General features: G+C 44.1%; 1 protein-coding gene across 2 annotated transcripts in view; it reads right to left on the bottom strand.

Annotated features, from left to right (window-relative positions):
• PARD6G (par-6 family cell polarity regulator gamma) overlaps positions 1-16,495 on the bottom strand; it is a 65,626-nt gene extending 49,131 nt beyond the window's left edge. The window contains exons 1-2 of one of the 2 annotated variants that reach the window (XM_071554955.1): positions 16,155-16,495; positions 3,170-3,392 (exon numbers count right to left, since the gene is read on the bottom strand). In XM_071554955.1, the coding sequence (XP_071411056.1) occupies positions 3,170-3,392; positions 16,155-16,226 (295 nt within the window). In that variant the 5' untranslated portion in view covers positions 16,227-16,495. Of the gene's footprint in view, positions 1-3,169; positions 3,393-15,335; positions 15,539-16,154 lie in introns of those variants that run through there. The other variant, XM_071554956.1, reaches the window with a different exon arrangement.
• Positions 16,496-19,372: the final 2,877 nt, after the last annotated feature.

Raw genomic sequence — 19,372 nt, 5'->3', positions numbered from 1 at the left:
TGTGTGCAAGTCATTTTGTTGCTCTGTGTTACTACAGGAGTTCAGGATTTGTATTTTAAGTTGTGTTTCTGGTCAGTAGTTTTCTGTTATTAGTTAAGTCTGTCATGGGGGATCTGTATTGAAACTTAAATTTGGTGTGCTTGTCCATGGAATGTGTTTTTGTGCTGGTTCCTTTTGGGGTTTTTGGTCATCAGTTAAACACAATCATGCAGCTAAATGTTATCACCAGTAATGCAAAACCCACAGTAACTCTCACACACTTGTATTAATAAAAGATATTTTGGGAGCTGCTGCAGAGAAAATTCTTTTCTTGCTATTAAGTGTGGTCCTCACAGCAGAGTGTGGAAAATTCTTCCAGCCTGTCTGTTGCCCAGTGTTAGGCAGGCAGTGTTGGGCTCATAAAGCTTTGATTGTTCCAAGGATGCTTATAGTTAATAACTTTATATTCATACAGGTGGGACAAGAAATCTTTGCATTTCTACCCCTCTTCTTCACATGACACCTGGACATTAACCTGGCATGAAAAGTCCAAACCATAAGCACATGGTTTGCCTCTGATGACAAGTTAGGGAAAGGCTTTAGAACTGAAAAAGTGCAAGACTAAGCTCAGATGGAACACATCAAGGCAAACAAAAATCAAACTAGTACATTGTTGCTTGATTATTGTGCAAAGAGCATGTTACCTATTTTGCAACTCTAGGAACAAACAGGCTATTTTAATGTGATTATATAATTCGCTTGACAAGAGAAAGGATATCCCAGCTACAAACTGAGAAAACAGATAAGAAAACTAATCATGCAACTGATAAACAGTTTGCTCTGCTAGGAAAAAAAATGACCTGAACTTCAGCTATTCAGTCCATCTATGTCTGCATATTTCTGTCTAGTTCCTCAAACTCTCATTTCTCTACAAGACTGTGAGAACAACCTGTGAGTCCTGGAAGGGCAGCCACCTTCCAGGACTACTCCTACCGAAGAGCAGTGATCCCTGACCCAACAGCCTAGAGAGCCCATGCTCTGCACCCTCCTTCAAAGTCACAGCAGAGGACTGCCCTCATATTTTACTAGCATCCCTCTCACCTTAATTTCCTGCCTCTGAAGTCAGAGTTTAGGGTGTGAGCTGAAGCACTGTGGGCACACCACATTCCCCGGAATGGCACAATGATTTCTTGGTGCTTGTCACCTTGTTGTCTTATGCAGGTCTCCAACAGAAGGACCAGGATTGCTCTGTAACCCCAGTGTGAAGACAGGGAAAACTGTGGGGGAGCAAAGCAAAAGAGGCAAACAGGATTTCGGTAGCTCCCACTATTCTTGAAGGGAACAATTTCTAGAGGCTTCATCAAAGCAAGGGAAATAGACATGACTGTTTGGGACCATCCACAAATATGAACCTCAATGTTAACCTTGGGAGTCCCTTATGAAGGGTACCATTAAGCAAAGGGACGGGCCAGAATTTACAGGGAGTTTTATAGAGGGAAAATGAGTGTTGGGAAAGCCTTCAGGTTTTGCACGTGTGAGAAGGCAGGGCCTGTCTTCCCTCTGGTGTGAGCTTTCTTGTCAGCACGATTCTTCTCACTGAGCTACAGGTAAAGAAAAAGAGCATTTTAAAAAGCAAATAATGCTCTTCTCCATTAAGGTTAAAAATTATAAACCTTCACAACTAGCATACTTCTCCTACCGAAGAAAAGAAGGGAGGTACTTTTTTTTATTTGCAGTCAACAGTTCTCTCAGTTGCCTATTTCTGTAATCAGAAGTTTGGCAGCAACCCCCTCCCAGTGCAGACTTAGGGATATTCAGTGGTTTCAGCAGTTTGTCCAAAGCAGAGGAAGGACAACTGCATTTTGAACAGGATTGATCCAGAGACATGAACAAACTTGAACCAAAGCACACATGACAAAGGATTTCTCATTACCTGATCCAGCACAAACACCAGCCCTAACAGGCATTGTAGGCAAAAGACTTAACAGAATTTGTGGTCCATCTTTGCATTTTCTGCACAAGAAGAGAGAGCAAGTCTTGTCCCGGATATTTCCACTCACCTGACAGACAGACCACCAAAGCAAGGTGCTGCAGACACTCTTCTCAACTGCTTCTTTGAGCACTTATTACGTCAAAAAGAGGTGGCAAACAACACACTCTGAACAGACAAGAGCCACACAGCCCTTAATGTATCTGATGACACTGAACTGAAATACACACTACACCATCTCATACCCATGAGAAGGCTGGAGCCTCCTGCTACGTCCTCATCAGTACACAGCAAAAATCCAGGCAAAAAAAGCTACATGACTTCTCACAGTCTCAGATCAAGTCTTTTTTCTGATTCTGTTGCTGACAAGACTCTAATTCCAAATTCCTGTCCTATAAATCACTACATGACTGAAGAAACTGAAGGAAGGTGTTAACATGGTGTTAGGCTGCCCTGGGATTTAAGGAGCTCTGTGGTGAAGAGAACTCTTTATAAAAAAACAATCCTCATCTGAAACAACTGACAAACATGGTCTTCAAGGAGAACAACACACAGTCACTTAAACCTGATGTTGTCTTGACACTCGGGCAATCCTCCCCAAGGTTTGCTTGGTAAATCAAAATGGGAAGAAAGAGCACTCTTTAGTGTAAGGATAAAAAAATCATCATTTGTCTGTTTGCCAAGTCACCACAGTAAAACAAGATGTCATTTGTGACAACCATTTTTTTTTCCTTTTGTAACTACACATCTGTGTGCATTCACACACTACCCAGGCATGAATCATTTGGGAATGACACTGACTATCAAGATGGATAGGTAAGATTTCTAAATGTGAAGTAGTAGTAGTAGGACCCCCCTCCCTCCTCACAGCTCCCTTGCAAAAGTGGAACGATGCACTTGGCACGCTCAAGTGACAACATGGTACCAGCAGTAAAAGGTACACTCTTCTTTGAAAAATACGGGGCCCATGGCGATTCTCAGTACCTTACACTTTAAACACCTTACAGGCAGCAGTGCAGTCCCTCTACTTGCCCTGAAGCCATGCCATTCTTGCAACTTGCAATGAAGTGCCTGAGAGGAGGAGCAAGATGGCTCCTAGGTCCCTCTTACTTCAATTCAGCCTTTAAATTGGTGCCACAAATCCACCCTTCACCTTGCCCCAGCACACTCTGAAGGCACTGAAATGAAATTTCATCTTACCTTGTCTTTGTATAAAAACCCTGAGCAGTGGATGAGCACTTGAAACAGCCTTGAAGAAGTTGTCATCATTATTAATAGGGAGAAGGTCTCCATGCACATCAGCATAGCCAATCATCACTTCCAGGTTAGCTATGTGATGAATGTGAAGAATCAGCTTGTAGAAGTCTTCAAACTTTCCTGGCTTGTAGCGATCCAGAGAGAACCTTCTGAACTCTGCCCCAAACTGCAAGAGAAAGCAAACAGAGCATCAGCAGATAAGTCACCACAAGCCAGTGCTCTAGATTGGCATTTGAACATGGTATACATCACCTCTCTCTTTTCACAGAATCAGAGAACCACAGAATCAATTAGGTTGGAAAAGATGTTCATTCCAGCATATTCCAAGGTGAATATAATCATGTGTTGATGCTTGCAAGTCTACAAATGGTCCTCCCGTTAGAATATAAGCATAACTACCAAAACACTACTCTGTTTGATAACAGATACACTCAAGTGTTCCATCTGAAAAGAAACCCCATTTTTAAAATATGAAGTTTTCATTAAATCCTCTAGAGGATAATGGCATTTGTAAGATTTAACTTGGAAGGTCCATCATCCATTACCATAATCTCAGGCATCCACTGAACCATTCTTCTCCAACGTAGAAACATTTACTCTACTGCTTTCAAAAGAAATTATTCAGCTATACAAACAACCTTATAAAAATTCTTTGCATGTTCCCCAGCAATGCCACTGCAATCCCTACCACAAGACCTTTAAAGCAGCATGGTATGAGAGCACACAGCTTGTTACTAGAAAATACGCTCACTCTACATGCCACCTGAATTTCCTGGTAATCCACACAGGAGGAGGAAAGTTAGTTTTCATGGTTTTAATTTTTCTGTCATTCCAATGGTTTTTATTTTTAAAGCTTTACAGATCACTAAGTGGTAATCAAAAAAAAAAAAGTTGGGAGGAAAGGGGCAGGTGTGTGATTTGACACAAGACAATTGGAAGTGTTGCAAATCCATGAACATGTTTTAAACAAGTCAGAAAGTGATTGAAAAGATTTCAATTTACCTTATTTCTGGTATTAGAAATAAAATATGCTATTAAGAACAGGAGGGAGAAAAAACTTGATTCTCCAATCAAGGAAATTAAGATAATGAAAAGTAGGCATCTAGTTCAACTAAATAGCTTAAATCACATTTCTGGTACACTTAATTTAATAACTCAGATTGCATAGTATTAGTAAACTACTGTTCATGAACTGAACCTCTAAAACCATCCTAACTCACTCTTGAAAACATGGAACCACAGCCACAAATCCAAGTACAAGTAGGGCTGTGATTAGGATTTCATGGAAGTTCTCATTTGCAAAGGCAGTCAATACCAGGGCTAGAAACCAAAGACAAAAACTAACAAGCACACAAAGAAAAGAAAAAAAAAAGGTTAGAATCATCTTTACATAAATTCTTCCTCAAAATGGAGAATCACTTGCTTAGAGGTGCTCAGCTGTTAAATCAACCATATATGTCAGCCACCCTTTGCTGGACTAACAACAGTATGAACCATCACCATAATCATCTTCAAGCAAAAAGAAAAAGAAAACCACAACAACCCTACTGGCTTTGGGCACAAGTTTGTTCTCAAATTACTTCCACAGTTATGAAAATCCCACTCCTCAGCATCAAAGCCTAGTTGTGATCATCTGAAAGCTTGTTCAGTCAAATTATGCTGATTGTTTGTACTATTAAATGCTAGTTCCAGTTTGGATTTCAGAGTGCCCATCCAAATGCACAAAAGGCGAACAAACCACAGCTGGTTCCAATGGGGGAAAAACAGTCCTTTGTCCTCCACCACCCGCTCCTCTCCAGAAGAATCCAAGTGGCAACTTATTTTTGTTGATGCATTTCAAACTGAAAAGGTCTTTGTAGGCTTTGTTCAGAGCTGCATCTCTTGGTCTGCACATCTGAACAGTAACCTGGGATTCCTCAGGATTCCTACAGCCAGAAGGCCAGGGCATTCAGATGCCAACCCCAGGAACCATTTGTTTACTGGACACCTTGTTTAGGGCCATTGGCACACAAGGTACTCACAAGGAAGTGGCTCCTGCGTAGTCTCACCCCATCAGCACAACACCCACCCCACACAGCCCCCATCAGACACACCTGCCCTGCATGGTCTGCTGGGCAAACCGCCTGGCCCTCCTGTGTCCAACACACGGGCCCAGCTCCCGTGTAGGAACTGCACGCCCAGCAGGAAAGTGGCGTGGAAAAGGAGATGTAAGTCAGGATGGTTACTACCAAAAGCTCAGCTTAAGCTGCCACATGAGAGAGGAGGAGAGCTGGCAAAAGGGTCAGGCCTCCCAGCCTGACCACAGGCACACTGGATATGGCGCTCCTGTATCAGTGGAGTGTGATGTGTGGGAAGGCAACTGCAGACTTGGGGTGCTGAGGTCTGACACAAATGCTGTACATCAAATCAACTTGTTCACATGTGCAGCCTTAGGAAAGCCCAAAAGCCAATTTCATTTGCCCAGGAATAGGGCAGTAGCAAACAAATGCAAGAGATTTCACTTGTACTTTTTCCATGACACAGCCTTTTAAGGCAACGGACCTAAAAGGTGATTCTCTAGAGAGGAGTAGCAGGGAAGAGTCTTTCCAAAAGAGATTTAAGCAGATAAGGAGGATTACTTTTTTTTTTGTTTAAAGACAGTACTACTATAGTAATAGTCTAGCTGATTAATTTACCCTGTGTATATACACAGCAACCATTGTCAGCAGGTCTTTTCAGAAGAGAGGGGGAAAAAATGCTTCAGAAGCTCATTCATCATCCCTAATGAGGCTGATAGAGAGTATCACAGTAATAAGAGGCTTTGCAGTACCACACATCTTGAAAACTGGGTGCTCTGCATTGTATTCAGCCAGGATTTCAAGATAACATTCAGCATGTATCTTTCAGAAACTTCAAATCCGAGAGTTTGGCAGAGATAGCCAAGATTACTAATCTGCTTCTCTAAGATACAAAGTTCATCTTTAGCGTATCTGTTCACAGAAAGATACACAAGGACTAGCTCTGCCAGTACAAAACTGTATTACACTGTTTGATAAACTCACAGTTTTAACAAGCAGATTAGTTTTCCATAACGAAGTACATTATTCAGACCTATTTAACAAATGCAAATAACTGCATCTAGTATTGCAGAAGTCAGAAGACAGGAGGAACATAGATAACTTTAAAGAATTTAGTCTGACAGAGCTAACTGTGACTGAAAAAACCAACCTAGAAAGCACTGTACGTTTTCTTCACAAAAATAACCTCTGTCTCAAGATCCTCCATAAGCCAACCACTACACTTGCTGTCTGCAGTTTGATGACAAAAAGCACACAACAAAATACAATACGTCAGGCAGGAACCCTGAGTGAAAACAGATGCCAAGTTAACAAAAAAGAAAAGTGTTCTGATAAAATTTGTGTTAAAGCAGCAGGAAGTCACAACTAACTGATCAAAACTTACAGTCTGACCAAGAGCAATCAACGGCTTTTTTTGGTTTTGTTTTTTTTTTTTTTCTGGCTAAGTGGTACAAGAGGTCAGAGGAGAAGAGGAAGCAGGATTTTGAGGTTTGTTTACTTAGAGAGTTGTTATTTCGTAAAATGAAAGTTATTTCCAAGCAAAAGAGAGCAACCTCTTTTTTATTTTTTTTAATTTTAAGTTTCAAGACGTTTACAGGGCCAAAAATGAATCCCTATGTTTATGAGGTGCCATCCCTTCAGTTTATTGCTGGCTTTGAAATCAGGCTATTGTAATAAGAAGACATCAAAGAGCAACATTTAGCAATAAACATTAATTATGTTAGCCATCTACTTCTCTCATAAAGTTAAAAAAATCAAGAACAGAAAGAGAGACACTTTCATCCTTACACAGACTGTAATTTCTGCTTACCTGTGAGACTCAAAACTGTGAAAACTTAATCAGTGATGCTTTATCAGCAAGAAGGAGCAGAGGGCAAGAAAGCCGAGGGAAGACCATGCAAAGGGTTTTGTGCTTGCCAACTTCACCTGGAACTTCTGAGCTCTGCTGTCACATTTGTGTTCCTCTGTTCCCTTTCTCTTCCCAGATATGTCTTCCCCAGCTCACTCAGCACTCTCTTGCTCTGCTCCCAGTCTCATGGTGGCTGTTGCTAGTGCCAAGACACCACCAAAAACGCAAATGTTCTCTGCAACAAGTTCTCTCTTCAACTGCTTGCCCCAAAGCAGCTCTGCTTCATCTCAATGACCGAGCTGGCAGAATGTGTGAGATCTCATGTTCTGCTATGCCCTACTCACACCTCACTTGTCCTTCCAGCACAGTCACAAGAGCCAGACGGCCACTTTTCTATTTGCCCTTCACAGAAACACCATCACAGACAATTTCACTACCTTCTCCCCCAAACTTTTTTCCTGATTGGCATCATGCCATACTCCTACCCTTCTTCCTTTATTCCTTCCTTTCAGCACCCCCACAAAAATACAGCCATGCTTTAGTATCTTAAATTCTTAAAATAGTTTCTCTTCCCAAAGAAAACAAGTGGTTACCCTTCTTTGTTGTGCTTCTTGGACACAATGCTTCATATCCCTGCCTTTTGTTTAAGGGACAACCTTTCTAACTCCTTCAAACCTCTCCAGTGGTCTGTAAGGCTCAGATTGTGACAACACTGTTCTCTCTTCTGCATCTACTTGGAAGAGAAATTCAGCTTCTTTCTCTGTCCCCATTACCCTCCTTTCAAGTTCTGTTCATGAGATGTACCTCCCATTCAATCTCATACAGATTCTCTTCACAGATACTCAGCTACCACCTGAGGGCAACCTAAAGCCAAACTTATCCTTTCCCCTGCCTCATCTACCAATTTCATGATTATTGGGAACTAGACCACTACCTTGCCTGGTCCAGCATCTCTGCCTCCAGTGCTACCTTTCACTCGGGCAGTTGCACATATTTGTGTTAATTACCCAGATCTTTTCAGGCCAGTATCTTAAATCCATGGACACCATTCAGCTCTTCATCTCCACAGTGGGGCTTTGCCTTGACTGCTGCCCTGTACTTTGTCCCAGCTTTCCTAAACACTCTCTTGCCTTACTGCCACATCGTAGTCTGTGAAAATAGCTATCCACAAAACCAATTTTATCAGCCTGTTCGTTTGAACCATCCTCCCTTTCTTTGCCACTCTTGCTCCAGTAACTCCTCTCCTATCAGGTCATCCCACATAGCTGCTTTCTCCCTACCATCTCTCTCTGTACAGCCTTCAAGCAGCACACTGCCAGTCTTTGTCACTGCCTTACCTCTTGATATTAAACCCCACTGCTGTTCAAGAAACAGTCATTTGCAGCAAAGCTTTTAAAATAAATCCGTAATTTAAGTGCAAAGTCCACCTTTCCAAAAGAAAACCTCCTTCTTTTTCATCCAGTCCTCTACATCTCTTGGAAAAAACCAAGGACTGTTTGCAAATGACATAGACCAAGATGGTCCTGCATTTTCAAGGGGAGACCAAGCACCACACATTCCACCACACAACAGATCTTAAGCACAAACACAGCACAGGATGCATACACACATCCATGGCATGTCACCATCAGCAAAAAAGGAAGATTTGGCACCTTGCCACTCGAAGGGACAAAGGACTACTGGTCAACACTGCCAACAGCACTTCCCAAAGATAGGCAGCTCTGCCCTACAGCGGGTCTCTAGCAAGAGGAGGGCACTTTCTGAACATTTACATCTACGTGGACACAAGAAGCCTGTAGTCAGTAAAGGCTCTGGCTGGTTGCAAACTTATTTAAGACCCTTTCAGTTTCTGCCAGAGGTTTCCCCATGAGCTCAGGGCCAGCAACAGCTGCAGAGAAGTGATTTGATGCACATGTGTGCACACTCCTGGCCAGACCTGAAGGGGGCCTGGGAAGAGCCGTGCAGGGCAGAAGCAGAAGGGACGGCCCAAGGCTGGGTGGCCCTGGGGCTGATGCACCACACCCTGCCCCAGACATTTCTGCCTGAATTAACTACAGGAATTTCTGATGAGAACAAGAATACCTCTGTACAGTGAGATTTTGCCTCCACTTAGAGGGAAAGAATGCCTCCAAAGGTACATTTCATCTTTTGACTTCTGGCCTGAATTGTAAAGGCAGTTGGGGCAAGCAGTCAATCCTTGGAAAACCTTTCTTGGTTACTAAAAGCTCAGATTAAGCACATGCAGTCTCTTACAAAGGGAATGATAAGGGACTACAGAGGAAAGCACCATTAATTGCACCCCTGAACAACCCCTTGGAGGTGGCTACTCCTGGAGCCTGTCAGACAGAGCCTCCACAGGTATTTTAATCTCACACAGGAGACATTCCTTTCTGACTTGGCTGTAAACAACATTTAATTTTCTGAGGTGCTCTTTAAAGTTGAAAGGTCCATTGTTCAATGTCCTTTAAGATTGTTTCAATGTGGCGAGACTAAATTTCAGAAGACTACTCACATAAGACAGACTGGCTGGACAGTCTTAAACAGATTAGAAATTCCCAAGTTACTAGAGTAAAAATTATTACAAATGGTTGGGAAGCTGGAGGCAGGATCAAGAATAGGAAAGTATGGGAGGTGGTGAAACACCAGGCAGCAGCCCTACCCCTTCTGGTTAACGCATCACAGGGGCACTGATAACCATACAGTTATCACAGCTCGCACCCAAGCCCGTAACAGTACACTAATTTTGGGAACATTGTCAGAAGAACAACCACCTTTCCATAACTAGACGGACTGAGATTACATATAACCTGCACCTGAGCACATCCTCCTCTATGCCATACTCTATGACACCAGGCAGCTCAAAGCACATGTTCCAGCCTTCCCTATACGTCCCACAGGCACTACTGCTCACACAGAGCCTGAGCACAGGTCAGAGAAGACAGTTACAACTGTGCTGGTGCTTATTGCAGCTGTCACCTAGCAGAACTATCCCAAAACTCCTTGTCTGTACAACACCCTTCAGCTGAAAGGTTTGGCCTCCCATCTGTGAAGGGCAGGAAGCACGCACAGGACACGCTGCTGTGGCTCAGCTGCTGCACAGCAACTTGCAAAGCTGTGGTCACTTTCTCTAATGTCACCTCACCACTTAAAGACAGACTTGAGTTGACTAGGTATGACCACTTTGGAAAGTCATCCTACTATGAAAAACAAAGATTTGTAATAACAGACAAACCAGGAATTTAGTAGGTGCTGTTTAGCACATAAGTACAATACCTGCTGTGAGAAGGCCAGCAAACTGGGAGGGAAAGGAACAGAAGCAACACTTCCTAAGAGATTAATGTTTACAGTCTCTTTCTCTTGACACGTTTTGCAACAATCCAGGCCATCTCAAGTTGCTATTACTGTGGCACACTGTCTTCATTTGAGAGGACGAATCCTGTGGTTTTCTGAGTCTGTGCTACATTTGGTTTGCATATAATCAAATATGTTTTGAAGCTCAAAACCAGAAGTTACATCAGCTGGTTACAGGGCTTTTCACTGTGCTTATTTTACTCTAGGTCTGACATGCATGACCTTAACTTGGAAGAATCTAAAGTACTACTTTAAAACTTAAAGCAAACTAAAGTCTGTTTTAACATTCTGTAGGTTTAAAAAGACTGCTGCTTTTTGATCTATTTTGAAGTGTGCTACACATGGAAAACTTTTCTTAAAACTTCAGAAGGTCTGTAAGGCTTCAGGGTTAGAGTGAAATCAAAGTACAAAAGACTGGAAAACACTGTTTGTAGACCTCTCTCACTTAGTTAACACCAGACAGGGCAGTGCAGAACCAGACCTCAAAATCTCTTTACAGGAGACTGTCAAAAGTAAGTCTGCTCTTACTGCTATTGCTACAGTTATAACGTTGCTTGATGTTGTACTTTATACCTTTCAAATACACAATGCCTGTACTCATACTGTAATAGTCACATGGATGTGCAGCATCAGCAACTTTTGGAGAGGGAAAAAAAAGGATGCAAAAGGTTTAAACCAGCAATCTTTGCATAAACAGCACAGGGACGCTACTTCTGAGAAGGGGAGACAACACGGGAGCAGGATAAACCACCCAAAGCTGTTTGGATGTTACATCTATGGAGCAGCTGGGCAGGCTTCTACTTCTACTTGAACACCACAACAGTACCATGTCTACTCTACACATCAAAAAATGATTGAATATTTATCGAAAATCCATTTGTGACATCCATCTGAACATCAACATTTACTGGAACAAAGTCAAAACAGGATGGGAGAAGAGAGTAAAAAAATATGGTTAACTGATTCCATTTATCTTAATGGGTTTGTTTATTGCAGTAGGAAGTTACTCACATTATTGTTAATTTGCAAATCAGTTTGTAATGCAAGAAAACATGACACTATTAATAAGGCAGAAGTACCACAGTCAGCACGTGAGTCAGGTACCTGCGCTTTATAACCCTCAGCCATTATCAAAAGTTCCACTGTCTGAGAGGGTTCAGCAACAATAAAGAGGTCTTTTCCAAAGGACTATTTTTCAGGGAACAATAAGTACATTTAGTCACTTTTGAAAACATCAAAATTTATTCTTACTTGTATATACAGTTTGCAGGAATTCAAACAGCAGTGGCACAAAAATACTACTCTGCTGCTTTTAAGACAAAAACATAAAACTGCCGGTTTCAAAGTGAAAAAAGCCTAACCCACACTTTCATAAACAATTCAAAGGGCTCCCATTTAAGGCCTGAGGCAATCTTATACCTCTGCTATTCCAGAATATCTAAGGGACTGGAAAAGAAACATTTGGGCTGATAGCTACCCTCCCTGACTGAAAAACGGTGTACAAAATTCAAGGGGACAAAAAAATAAAATCTCCTTCCTCTCGGAGCAAGACAAAAGAAGATTGGCTGCATGAAGTTATAATTAAAGAGACATCTCACCATCAATGTAGGAATTCCTACTTTAAAAGTATTTGTTCTTCTGCAGGCTTATAGGCAAAGAAGATTGTAACCTCTCTGTAATGCTAAAGACAGAAAATGAAAATAGGTTAAGAACCCTGCCTGTGGCCACAAGATCCCAAACAAAACAAACAAAAAAAGCCCCCCACACAGCAGGCACTGGAGCTCTTGGTAAAAGGGAAAAAGGGGACAGAAAGGGTCATGTGGAAACCTTTTTCAGAGATTAGTTTCTTCAGAGGGGACAGATACTTCACTTGTCACCCAACAGAGGAAAGGAAGGAGTGAGTACTAGACACATGAGAATACACAGTTGTTTTAAGCCAGCAAGATAATGTCTTTTCAGATCCTGTTTAAAAGGGCTGAAACATTAATCCCGAGCTACAGAGATAACACCTAGATAAGAATTGAGCTTCTAATTTATTCTGTCATGAAAGATGGGAGAGGAGGGCTAAGGTGTAATTACAATTCAATTAATATTTTCCTACGACATGTGCCAATTTCTAAGCAGTTTTTCTTTCCGCTTTCCTATCCAGCAATAAGCTTTTAAGTGTTTGATTTTATGACCAGCTCTCGGAGGAGGAGACAGAGGCAGGGACAAAGCAGGGAGCCGGAGAGACGAGGACTTCTTAAAGCAGAAGACTATAGCAATTTCCATCACTGCCCTGTCTGAAAACAGAGGTGTGCACAGACGGCAGATGCTGTTTGCCTCTTCAGTATTTGCTGCAACACAGCAATCCAAAAGGCTTTTACAGCACCTTAGTCACACAAAATAAAATGACCTGATGTACACCCACAGGCAAAACACAGTGCCACAAAGCTCATCCTTCTAAAAAGACACATAGCCAGAGAACATATCACTGCCAGTGATCCCATGACATAGTCACAAGGCGTTAAAAACTCATGGACACAAGCATCAGGAACTGAAGAATGGTTCTGGGACACGCAGCAGGGATGGATCAGGCTGGGTCCACCAAGGGTACAGGCTGGTTCAGACCAGCCGAAATCCAGTCTTCCACAAAGCTCACAGGTCTGCTGGACACAAAAAAAGAGGAATACTGCCTGATGTTTTGGGCCCTTCAGCACAAGAAGGACGTATTAAAACTGGATTAAGCTCAGCCATCATGACGTTCCCTCCCTCTGCCCTGTTCTGGAGTTATTTTGTTTTTTATTTAATTAATAATTCTCTGGCACATATTGGGAACCTTACAACTTAAGGACACTTGGGCATTTCCAGAGAAGTGTCTTACCCAGTACAGCACTAAGTTCTGATAAACTCTCCCCTTCCAATAATCAAGGGCACAAACCCACTTTCGATAACTTTCTTTTGGAGAAAAGGAAAGAAACTCAGGAAAACCAGGAAAATCTTGGTCAGTTTTCACAGGAGCCATTTCTGAATTGTGACTAATGTGACACACCAGCTGGATGGTGGCCTGTCCTTAATGAAGGAACCACCTGGCTATCGTAACAGGAGCAGGGATATCAAAACTCTAACATTTGTAGACTATCACCCATCATGATTCCCCAGAGTCATTTTTTTCAGAGCTCCTTCCCATCGAACTCGATCTTCAGAGGAGAAAAGCTATTTCACACCATTGTGTAAAAGCAGTACTCTCTCACACTCAGCTCCTCCGCTAAAAGGGATTCCACCTGCCCACGGACTGCCACTTCCCCAGCCTTTGAAAAGCCACCAAGAATCCCTTGATCTGGGGCCAGCAGCATGCCCCAGCGCAGAGGCTGAGCTGCACCCACCTCTGCTCACCTGGCAGCCTGCGCTCTCAGGCGATAGCTGCAAATGCATGACTTCTCAGACTCAACTTTCAAGTTCTCAGGCAAGCCCAGACAGGCCTCATACTTACAAAACACAGGCAACTAAATGTTTAACAAGCTGACTACATAAGGCTACCAAAAGTAGCATTACTGAACCTTTTTGTTTCCCCAGCCTTAGATTGTCCACACAAACAAAAAACCCCTCAACAATCCATATTCTAACTGATCGCAGCAGGACTACATAGCGATCCACAGGGACAAGACAGACAGCATCATAGCTGACCCTACAAGATCACGGTGCTTTAATAAGAGGTATAAGGCCTTTATATAGTCCCTTGCCAGGTAGCATCAGCCAAAGCTTTTCACTGGATCTACTTCAAACTGCTGGAGAGTAACTCCATGAGAGGGAACCCATGAGCTTTACAGAAAGACCATATTGCAATGTCAGTACCAACCCCTTTTTGCCAGCAACCAGACTGCAATACCAACAGCCTGGGCTGTTACCGTGCCCAGGTCATGCTAACAGTAAAACCCACCAGCACCAGGAAATTCAACAGCACAGCTTCCAATGACCCACACTCCAGGTTCACGGACCATCACTGGGTGTAGGCCCTCAAGCAGGATATTTTGACTTTAGTCTTTGGTTTAATTTGTATAGTTTTCTTCCAATGCAGTGCAGTTCTCTACAGTAACTTCTGGGCCAGTAGCAGTGACAACCCTGAGCTACAGAAGGCCTCCAGTAAAACCCTCCCACCCACACAAACTTACTTTCCTTCCCTCCAGAAATATGCAATCATTCCGGCGCTTACCACCTCCCCATATCAGTTGGTATCTCTAAAGCAACACAGGATTTGCTTACAGAATTCCTGCAGCTGTAAAGGAAGCTATGAGCTGTTCATTATATGGTTGCTTTTTCATAGTTAATAGAACAAATGTGGAAATATTAAAGTAGAAGAGGATGAACTTAAAAATTCTTATCTGTGGTCAACGTTTAGTTTCAAGCTCACACAATGCATTACATATAATGCAGTAGATAGAAAACAAGGTCTAGAGCATTTAAGAGACACAATGAATGATGTGGGTGAATTACATCTTAAAACCACTACAAACTGAACCAAAACTTTCCAGCAAGGGAAGCGGGATGGAACTTACTAGGCCAGTTGAGCCCTTTCAAGTGGCAACAGGAGGTTAGGAAATAAGACCCTCAACCTACATTTCGGGTGCCATGCTTAGAAGTGATTGGAGGCACCTTTGGACACAAGGTGCTTCTCTCACTGAAGCCATCTCAGTTCTGTATGTTGCTCAAGGCCATTTGATCTGAATCCAGATTTTAATAGCAGCAACAGACAAAAATGAGGAGCACCAAGCACCAAATCCCAAATTCACCACCTCCAATCCCATCTCAGCAGGTAATGAAGGAATCCAGGACAGGCTAAAGTCATCTGTACTCTTTTCAGCTTATGCATTACCTACACTTTGCCTGCTACATGCGAATAAAACAGGCTTCCCCGGAGATTTCGCAGTGTTCCTCAAACGCTACTTATTTTTGCCCTCTGAAGCGGCAGGCAAGATTTTGATGTGTTGGTTCAACCAAGAGCGACCAGATCCTGTTGAAGAGAACTCAGCAAGACCAACCTCAGGCACAACCAACCATCATTTTAGGCGCCCGAGCTCTGGCAGACCGCTGTTTCTGCTCTGTCGCTCCCAAATCCTCACGCTACGCCACCAGAGCGCACAAGCTGATATCGGTGCCGGCATCCCCCCGTAACACCCGGCACAGCCCCCGAGCTCTCCCGGTTCGGACGCCCGGCAGGATCGGCGGGGAGACCCGGCCCTTCTTCCTCCTGCTCCTCTCGCCAGAGTGCGCCGGAGAACCCGTCCCGCTCCCCCGGGAGCCGGCGGGAGCACCGGGCACAGAAGCGCCCCGGGGTGGGGTGGAGGCGGCAGCGCCTCCGCGCCCCCCGCCGCCCCCGGGCCGAGCCCCAGCCTGCGCAGCAGGCGAGGCCACCGGAGCTGCCCCGAGAAGTTACGGCCGGAGTCCCCGCGGCGAAACAAAAGATGGAGCGGGAGCGGCGGGCGCCGCGCCGGGGGCGGGCGGGGAAGGGTCGCGCCGCCACCTCTCGCCGGGAGCTGCGGCAGGAGCGGCTCTCCCACCTCCACCAGCCCGTCACGGCTCTGCGTGCCGGGACACAGGGAGCCGGGATACGGGGCCGGGGGGCTCCATTCATTTTCGGGAGTGCCGCCGGGCAGGGGCGCTCCCGGCCGAGGCCGCGCCGCGCTCTGCTCACCTTACTCTTGACTTCCACCGCGCTGCACTCCAGATACCGCAGAGTCTGAGATTTGTTGAAACTCCGGTTCATCTTCTCGGCCCCGCTGCCTCCCTTCCCGCGCCGCCGCCGCCGCCTCCTCCTCCTCCTCCCTCCCGCCCGCCGCGGGCCGCCGGGGCCGCCGGGGCCGCCCGCACGAGCCGCTCGCCGCGCTCCCGCTCCCGTTCCCGCTCCCGCCGCGCTCCCGCGGACACTCCGCTCCCGGCGCGCGCGCCAGCGGGAACGGCGGCGGCCACGGAGATCCGCGCGGGGCTCGCGCGCTCCGACTCCCGGCACAGCCGCGCGCGCGCCCACCCGCCTGCGCCGGCGGCTCGCGGGCGCCTCGGCCCCGAGGACACGCCCACGCCCCGCCCACCGCGCGCGTCGGCCCCGCCCACGCCCCGCCCCGCCCCGAGCGTGTGCTCGGCCCCCGCGGAGCCGCCGCGCAGCAGGAGCTGGTGCGGGAATTGTGTTCCCGGGCGGGGGAAGGACTCGCTGCCGAAGCCACGTAGGAAGCAGAAAGCGCACCCGCGTGCCCCCCAGCGCGGGGATATCGGAGGTGCCCGATGTGCGGCACGAAGGAGACCCGCACAAACTTTCCAGACAGCGCTGGTTGTTCATTAAAGTGTTGGGATCTGAAAAGTGCTGCGAGCCATTAATTTGAAGCCACAGACGATCAGGTCTGGGAGGAGAGTTTCCACCACTTCTTGAAATAAAACGGCGAACTGCCTCCCTCTGCTAGCAGCTCTTATTAATTAGGTAGGTTACTAATTTGAGAATCTCGAAGGAACTTCTTTCCATCTTTTGCCATGGACCTTTGTAAGTCTAACAGACCTTTTCCCTTCAGTCAACTTCTTTTAGTCACTGAAAGCCTTTGAAAATGGTATTTTTTTCCTACACAGTCCTGCCCAAAACGTCAGTCGTGATGTACAGAAGCTTAGGACATGGCACAGACCTGTGCAACCAGTTTTCTGCTGCTCGACATCTCCTGGGATTGTCTGCCCATCTAAGCAAGGAGCATAAAGTCGTAACAGACATGACACGTAACCCATCCCTTCTCCAAACCCCCTGAGAATCAATGGCAGTGATGGAGAATACCCATAAATTTAAAGACCCATGAATTTAGGGGAAAAAAAAAAGAACTGAGTTGACTTCTCATGTGACACTTAAGTGGGAGGATCAAAGTATATGCCCCAACTACAAAACAGCTCCATCTCATTGGAAAATGGACCTGAAATGAATATTTGCCTCACGTTCTGGGCTTGCACTGGTTTTGGAAGGCTTGCTGTAAGTTAAACTGGAAAAATAAAGTCTGAAGAGCTGAGAAAGGAAATGTTTGTGTGACCTTGATATTTTCCTCTTTTCATCTTCATATGAGCGATGTAACAGCTTCGCTTTCCTGCTGTGATGGCCAAGGCCAAGCTGGGAAGATACAGCATCCCTGGGGTGCTCAGGGGCTGTATGTCCTTTTTGGGATGTTTCGATGTAAAGGTGGATCTTGAAATCGAAGAGCTGCATTCACGTGGTTTAGCAGTTCAATATACTGTGCACCAAGGCCAGTTCACTGGCATGAAGTTCCTCAGTTGCTGAACGACTGGTCTAATCATTTCACCTCCAGTGGGAGAAATGCTGGTATTGCTCACACCACTGGGAGCATCAGAGGGACTTAAGGTAGGATGTTATTCCAGCCCACCTGTCCTCCAGCTGACCCTTGGAAAGAAATCCTGCTGCTTGCATTACCTCCCAGGTCAGGAAACAGCCCTGGACTTACACTTCACACATGTGGTGATTTGGTTGAATTTGGAATCACAACCACAGAAAAGGAAGATATGTATTAATTTTGTTTCCATTTTTTTCCTAAGAAAAAGTAAGTTCTTAACAGGTCACAATAAACAATTTTAGCCTTAATTTTAGTTTTAGTACCTCTTGTATTTGTGATGCTCATTTGAGAAGTACAGATTCAACGCATTTGTCTTTTATTTTATGCTAACTTCAGGGAGTGTATATGCTTCATCACCATCTCTTTTATATTAATAGACTCTTCAAAGTAATAATGCCTACCAAGCTGTATGTAACCAGCATGGGAATTCAATGAAAACTAATACAAATTATGTATTTTGTGGTGAGATAAACGCTGGTAAGCCGTACTGAATTCATAAAGAATAAATATATGATTTTTAAAGCATAAGACAGGGACTTATTTACCATCAGGGCTAAGGGAAGTTCCACTCTCCCTCCCCTGTTAGCAGCAGTCATTGCAGATCCTGTTTATATTGCCACCACCACATGAATACACAATCCTCATCTACCTTGTCTTTTGAAGCTAACAGGTGTATTGAGGACACAAAGTACTGTATTTTGGGAGTGGAGCTAATGTTGTTTCTATTTCTTCTATCCTACAAGAATTTAGAAGTGGCAGATAATGCCTTTCTTTTTTTTCACCTTTAAGAAATGCTGCTTTTCTATGGTGTCATTCCTGCTCATTTTTTAAATCTTGCATTAAACACTTTTCACAGTAAGCAAGGTGAATGCACTCATATGAGGGAATATGCTCTTTAAACCTCCAAAGAGGCTGTTGCTCACAAAGGTTATTTTGAAACTACTTCAAGAAAACCTGGTTTCTGCTGGTTATTCTCACTCAGCCTGGTTTGGCTTTTTAAAAAAGTTCCATTGGTAAACCTGAAAAAAAGATACTTTAATTTCAGTTGTTTTCATTCTAGTTTTAAAATATGCTGCCATGATTTTAAATATAATGATGAGCAAACTTTTAAAATACAAGCATTTTAGTTGAAAGAAGTCATTTTAAGTTAAATTTCCATTCATTTGTAGACTAATATAAACACTTTTTATTCACTTTGATCTGAGAAATTACCAGTTTCTGGATAGTTCAGTAATTAGGTTAAAACAGAGGGTCACAGTATGAAAAACTGGCTATATACTTTTATTAGTGAAAAATAGAATATTATGTCTTTATTAAATTATGTATGGTTTATCAATATTATTTATTAATAGTATTTAATAATATGTTAAAAGTGAATTCTTTTCCATCAATCTTCACTCAAATGCATTTTAGCCCATTCTTATAAATTGTCTAAGATACACTTCTTTTTCCAAATTAGTTGCAGGTTTAGTCCCTTTTATCCAGAACAGAGCTGAGGCATGATTGGGACAGCTTGAAAAAATTCCTTCTTCTCTTGCCT

Source organism: Pithys albifrons, chromosome 4 (genome assembly GCF_047495875.1).
Source record: "Pithys albifrons albifrons isolate INPA30051 chromosome 4, PitAlb_v1, whole genome shotgun sequence".
NCBI classification, from domain to species: Eukaryota; Metazoa; Chordata; class Aves; order Passeriformes; family Thamnophilidae; genus Pithys; species Pithys albifrons.
The sequence above is the reverse complement of the archived record's forward strand: the minus strand, read 5'-3'. Positions and strand labels throughout refer to the sequence as shown.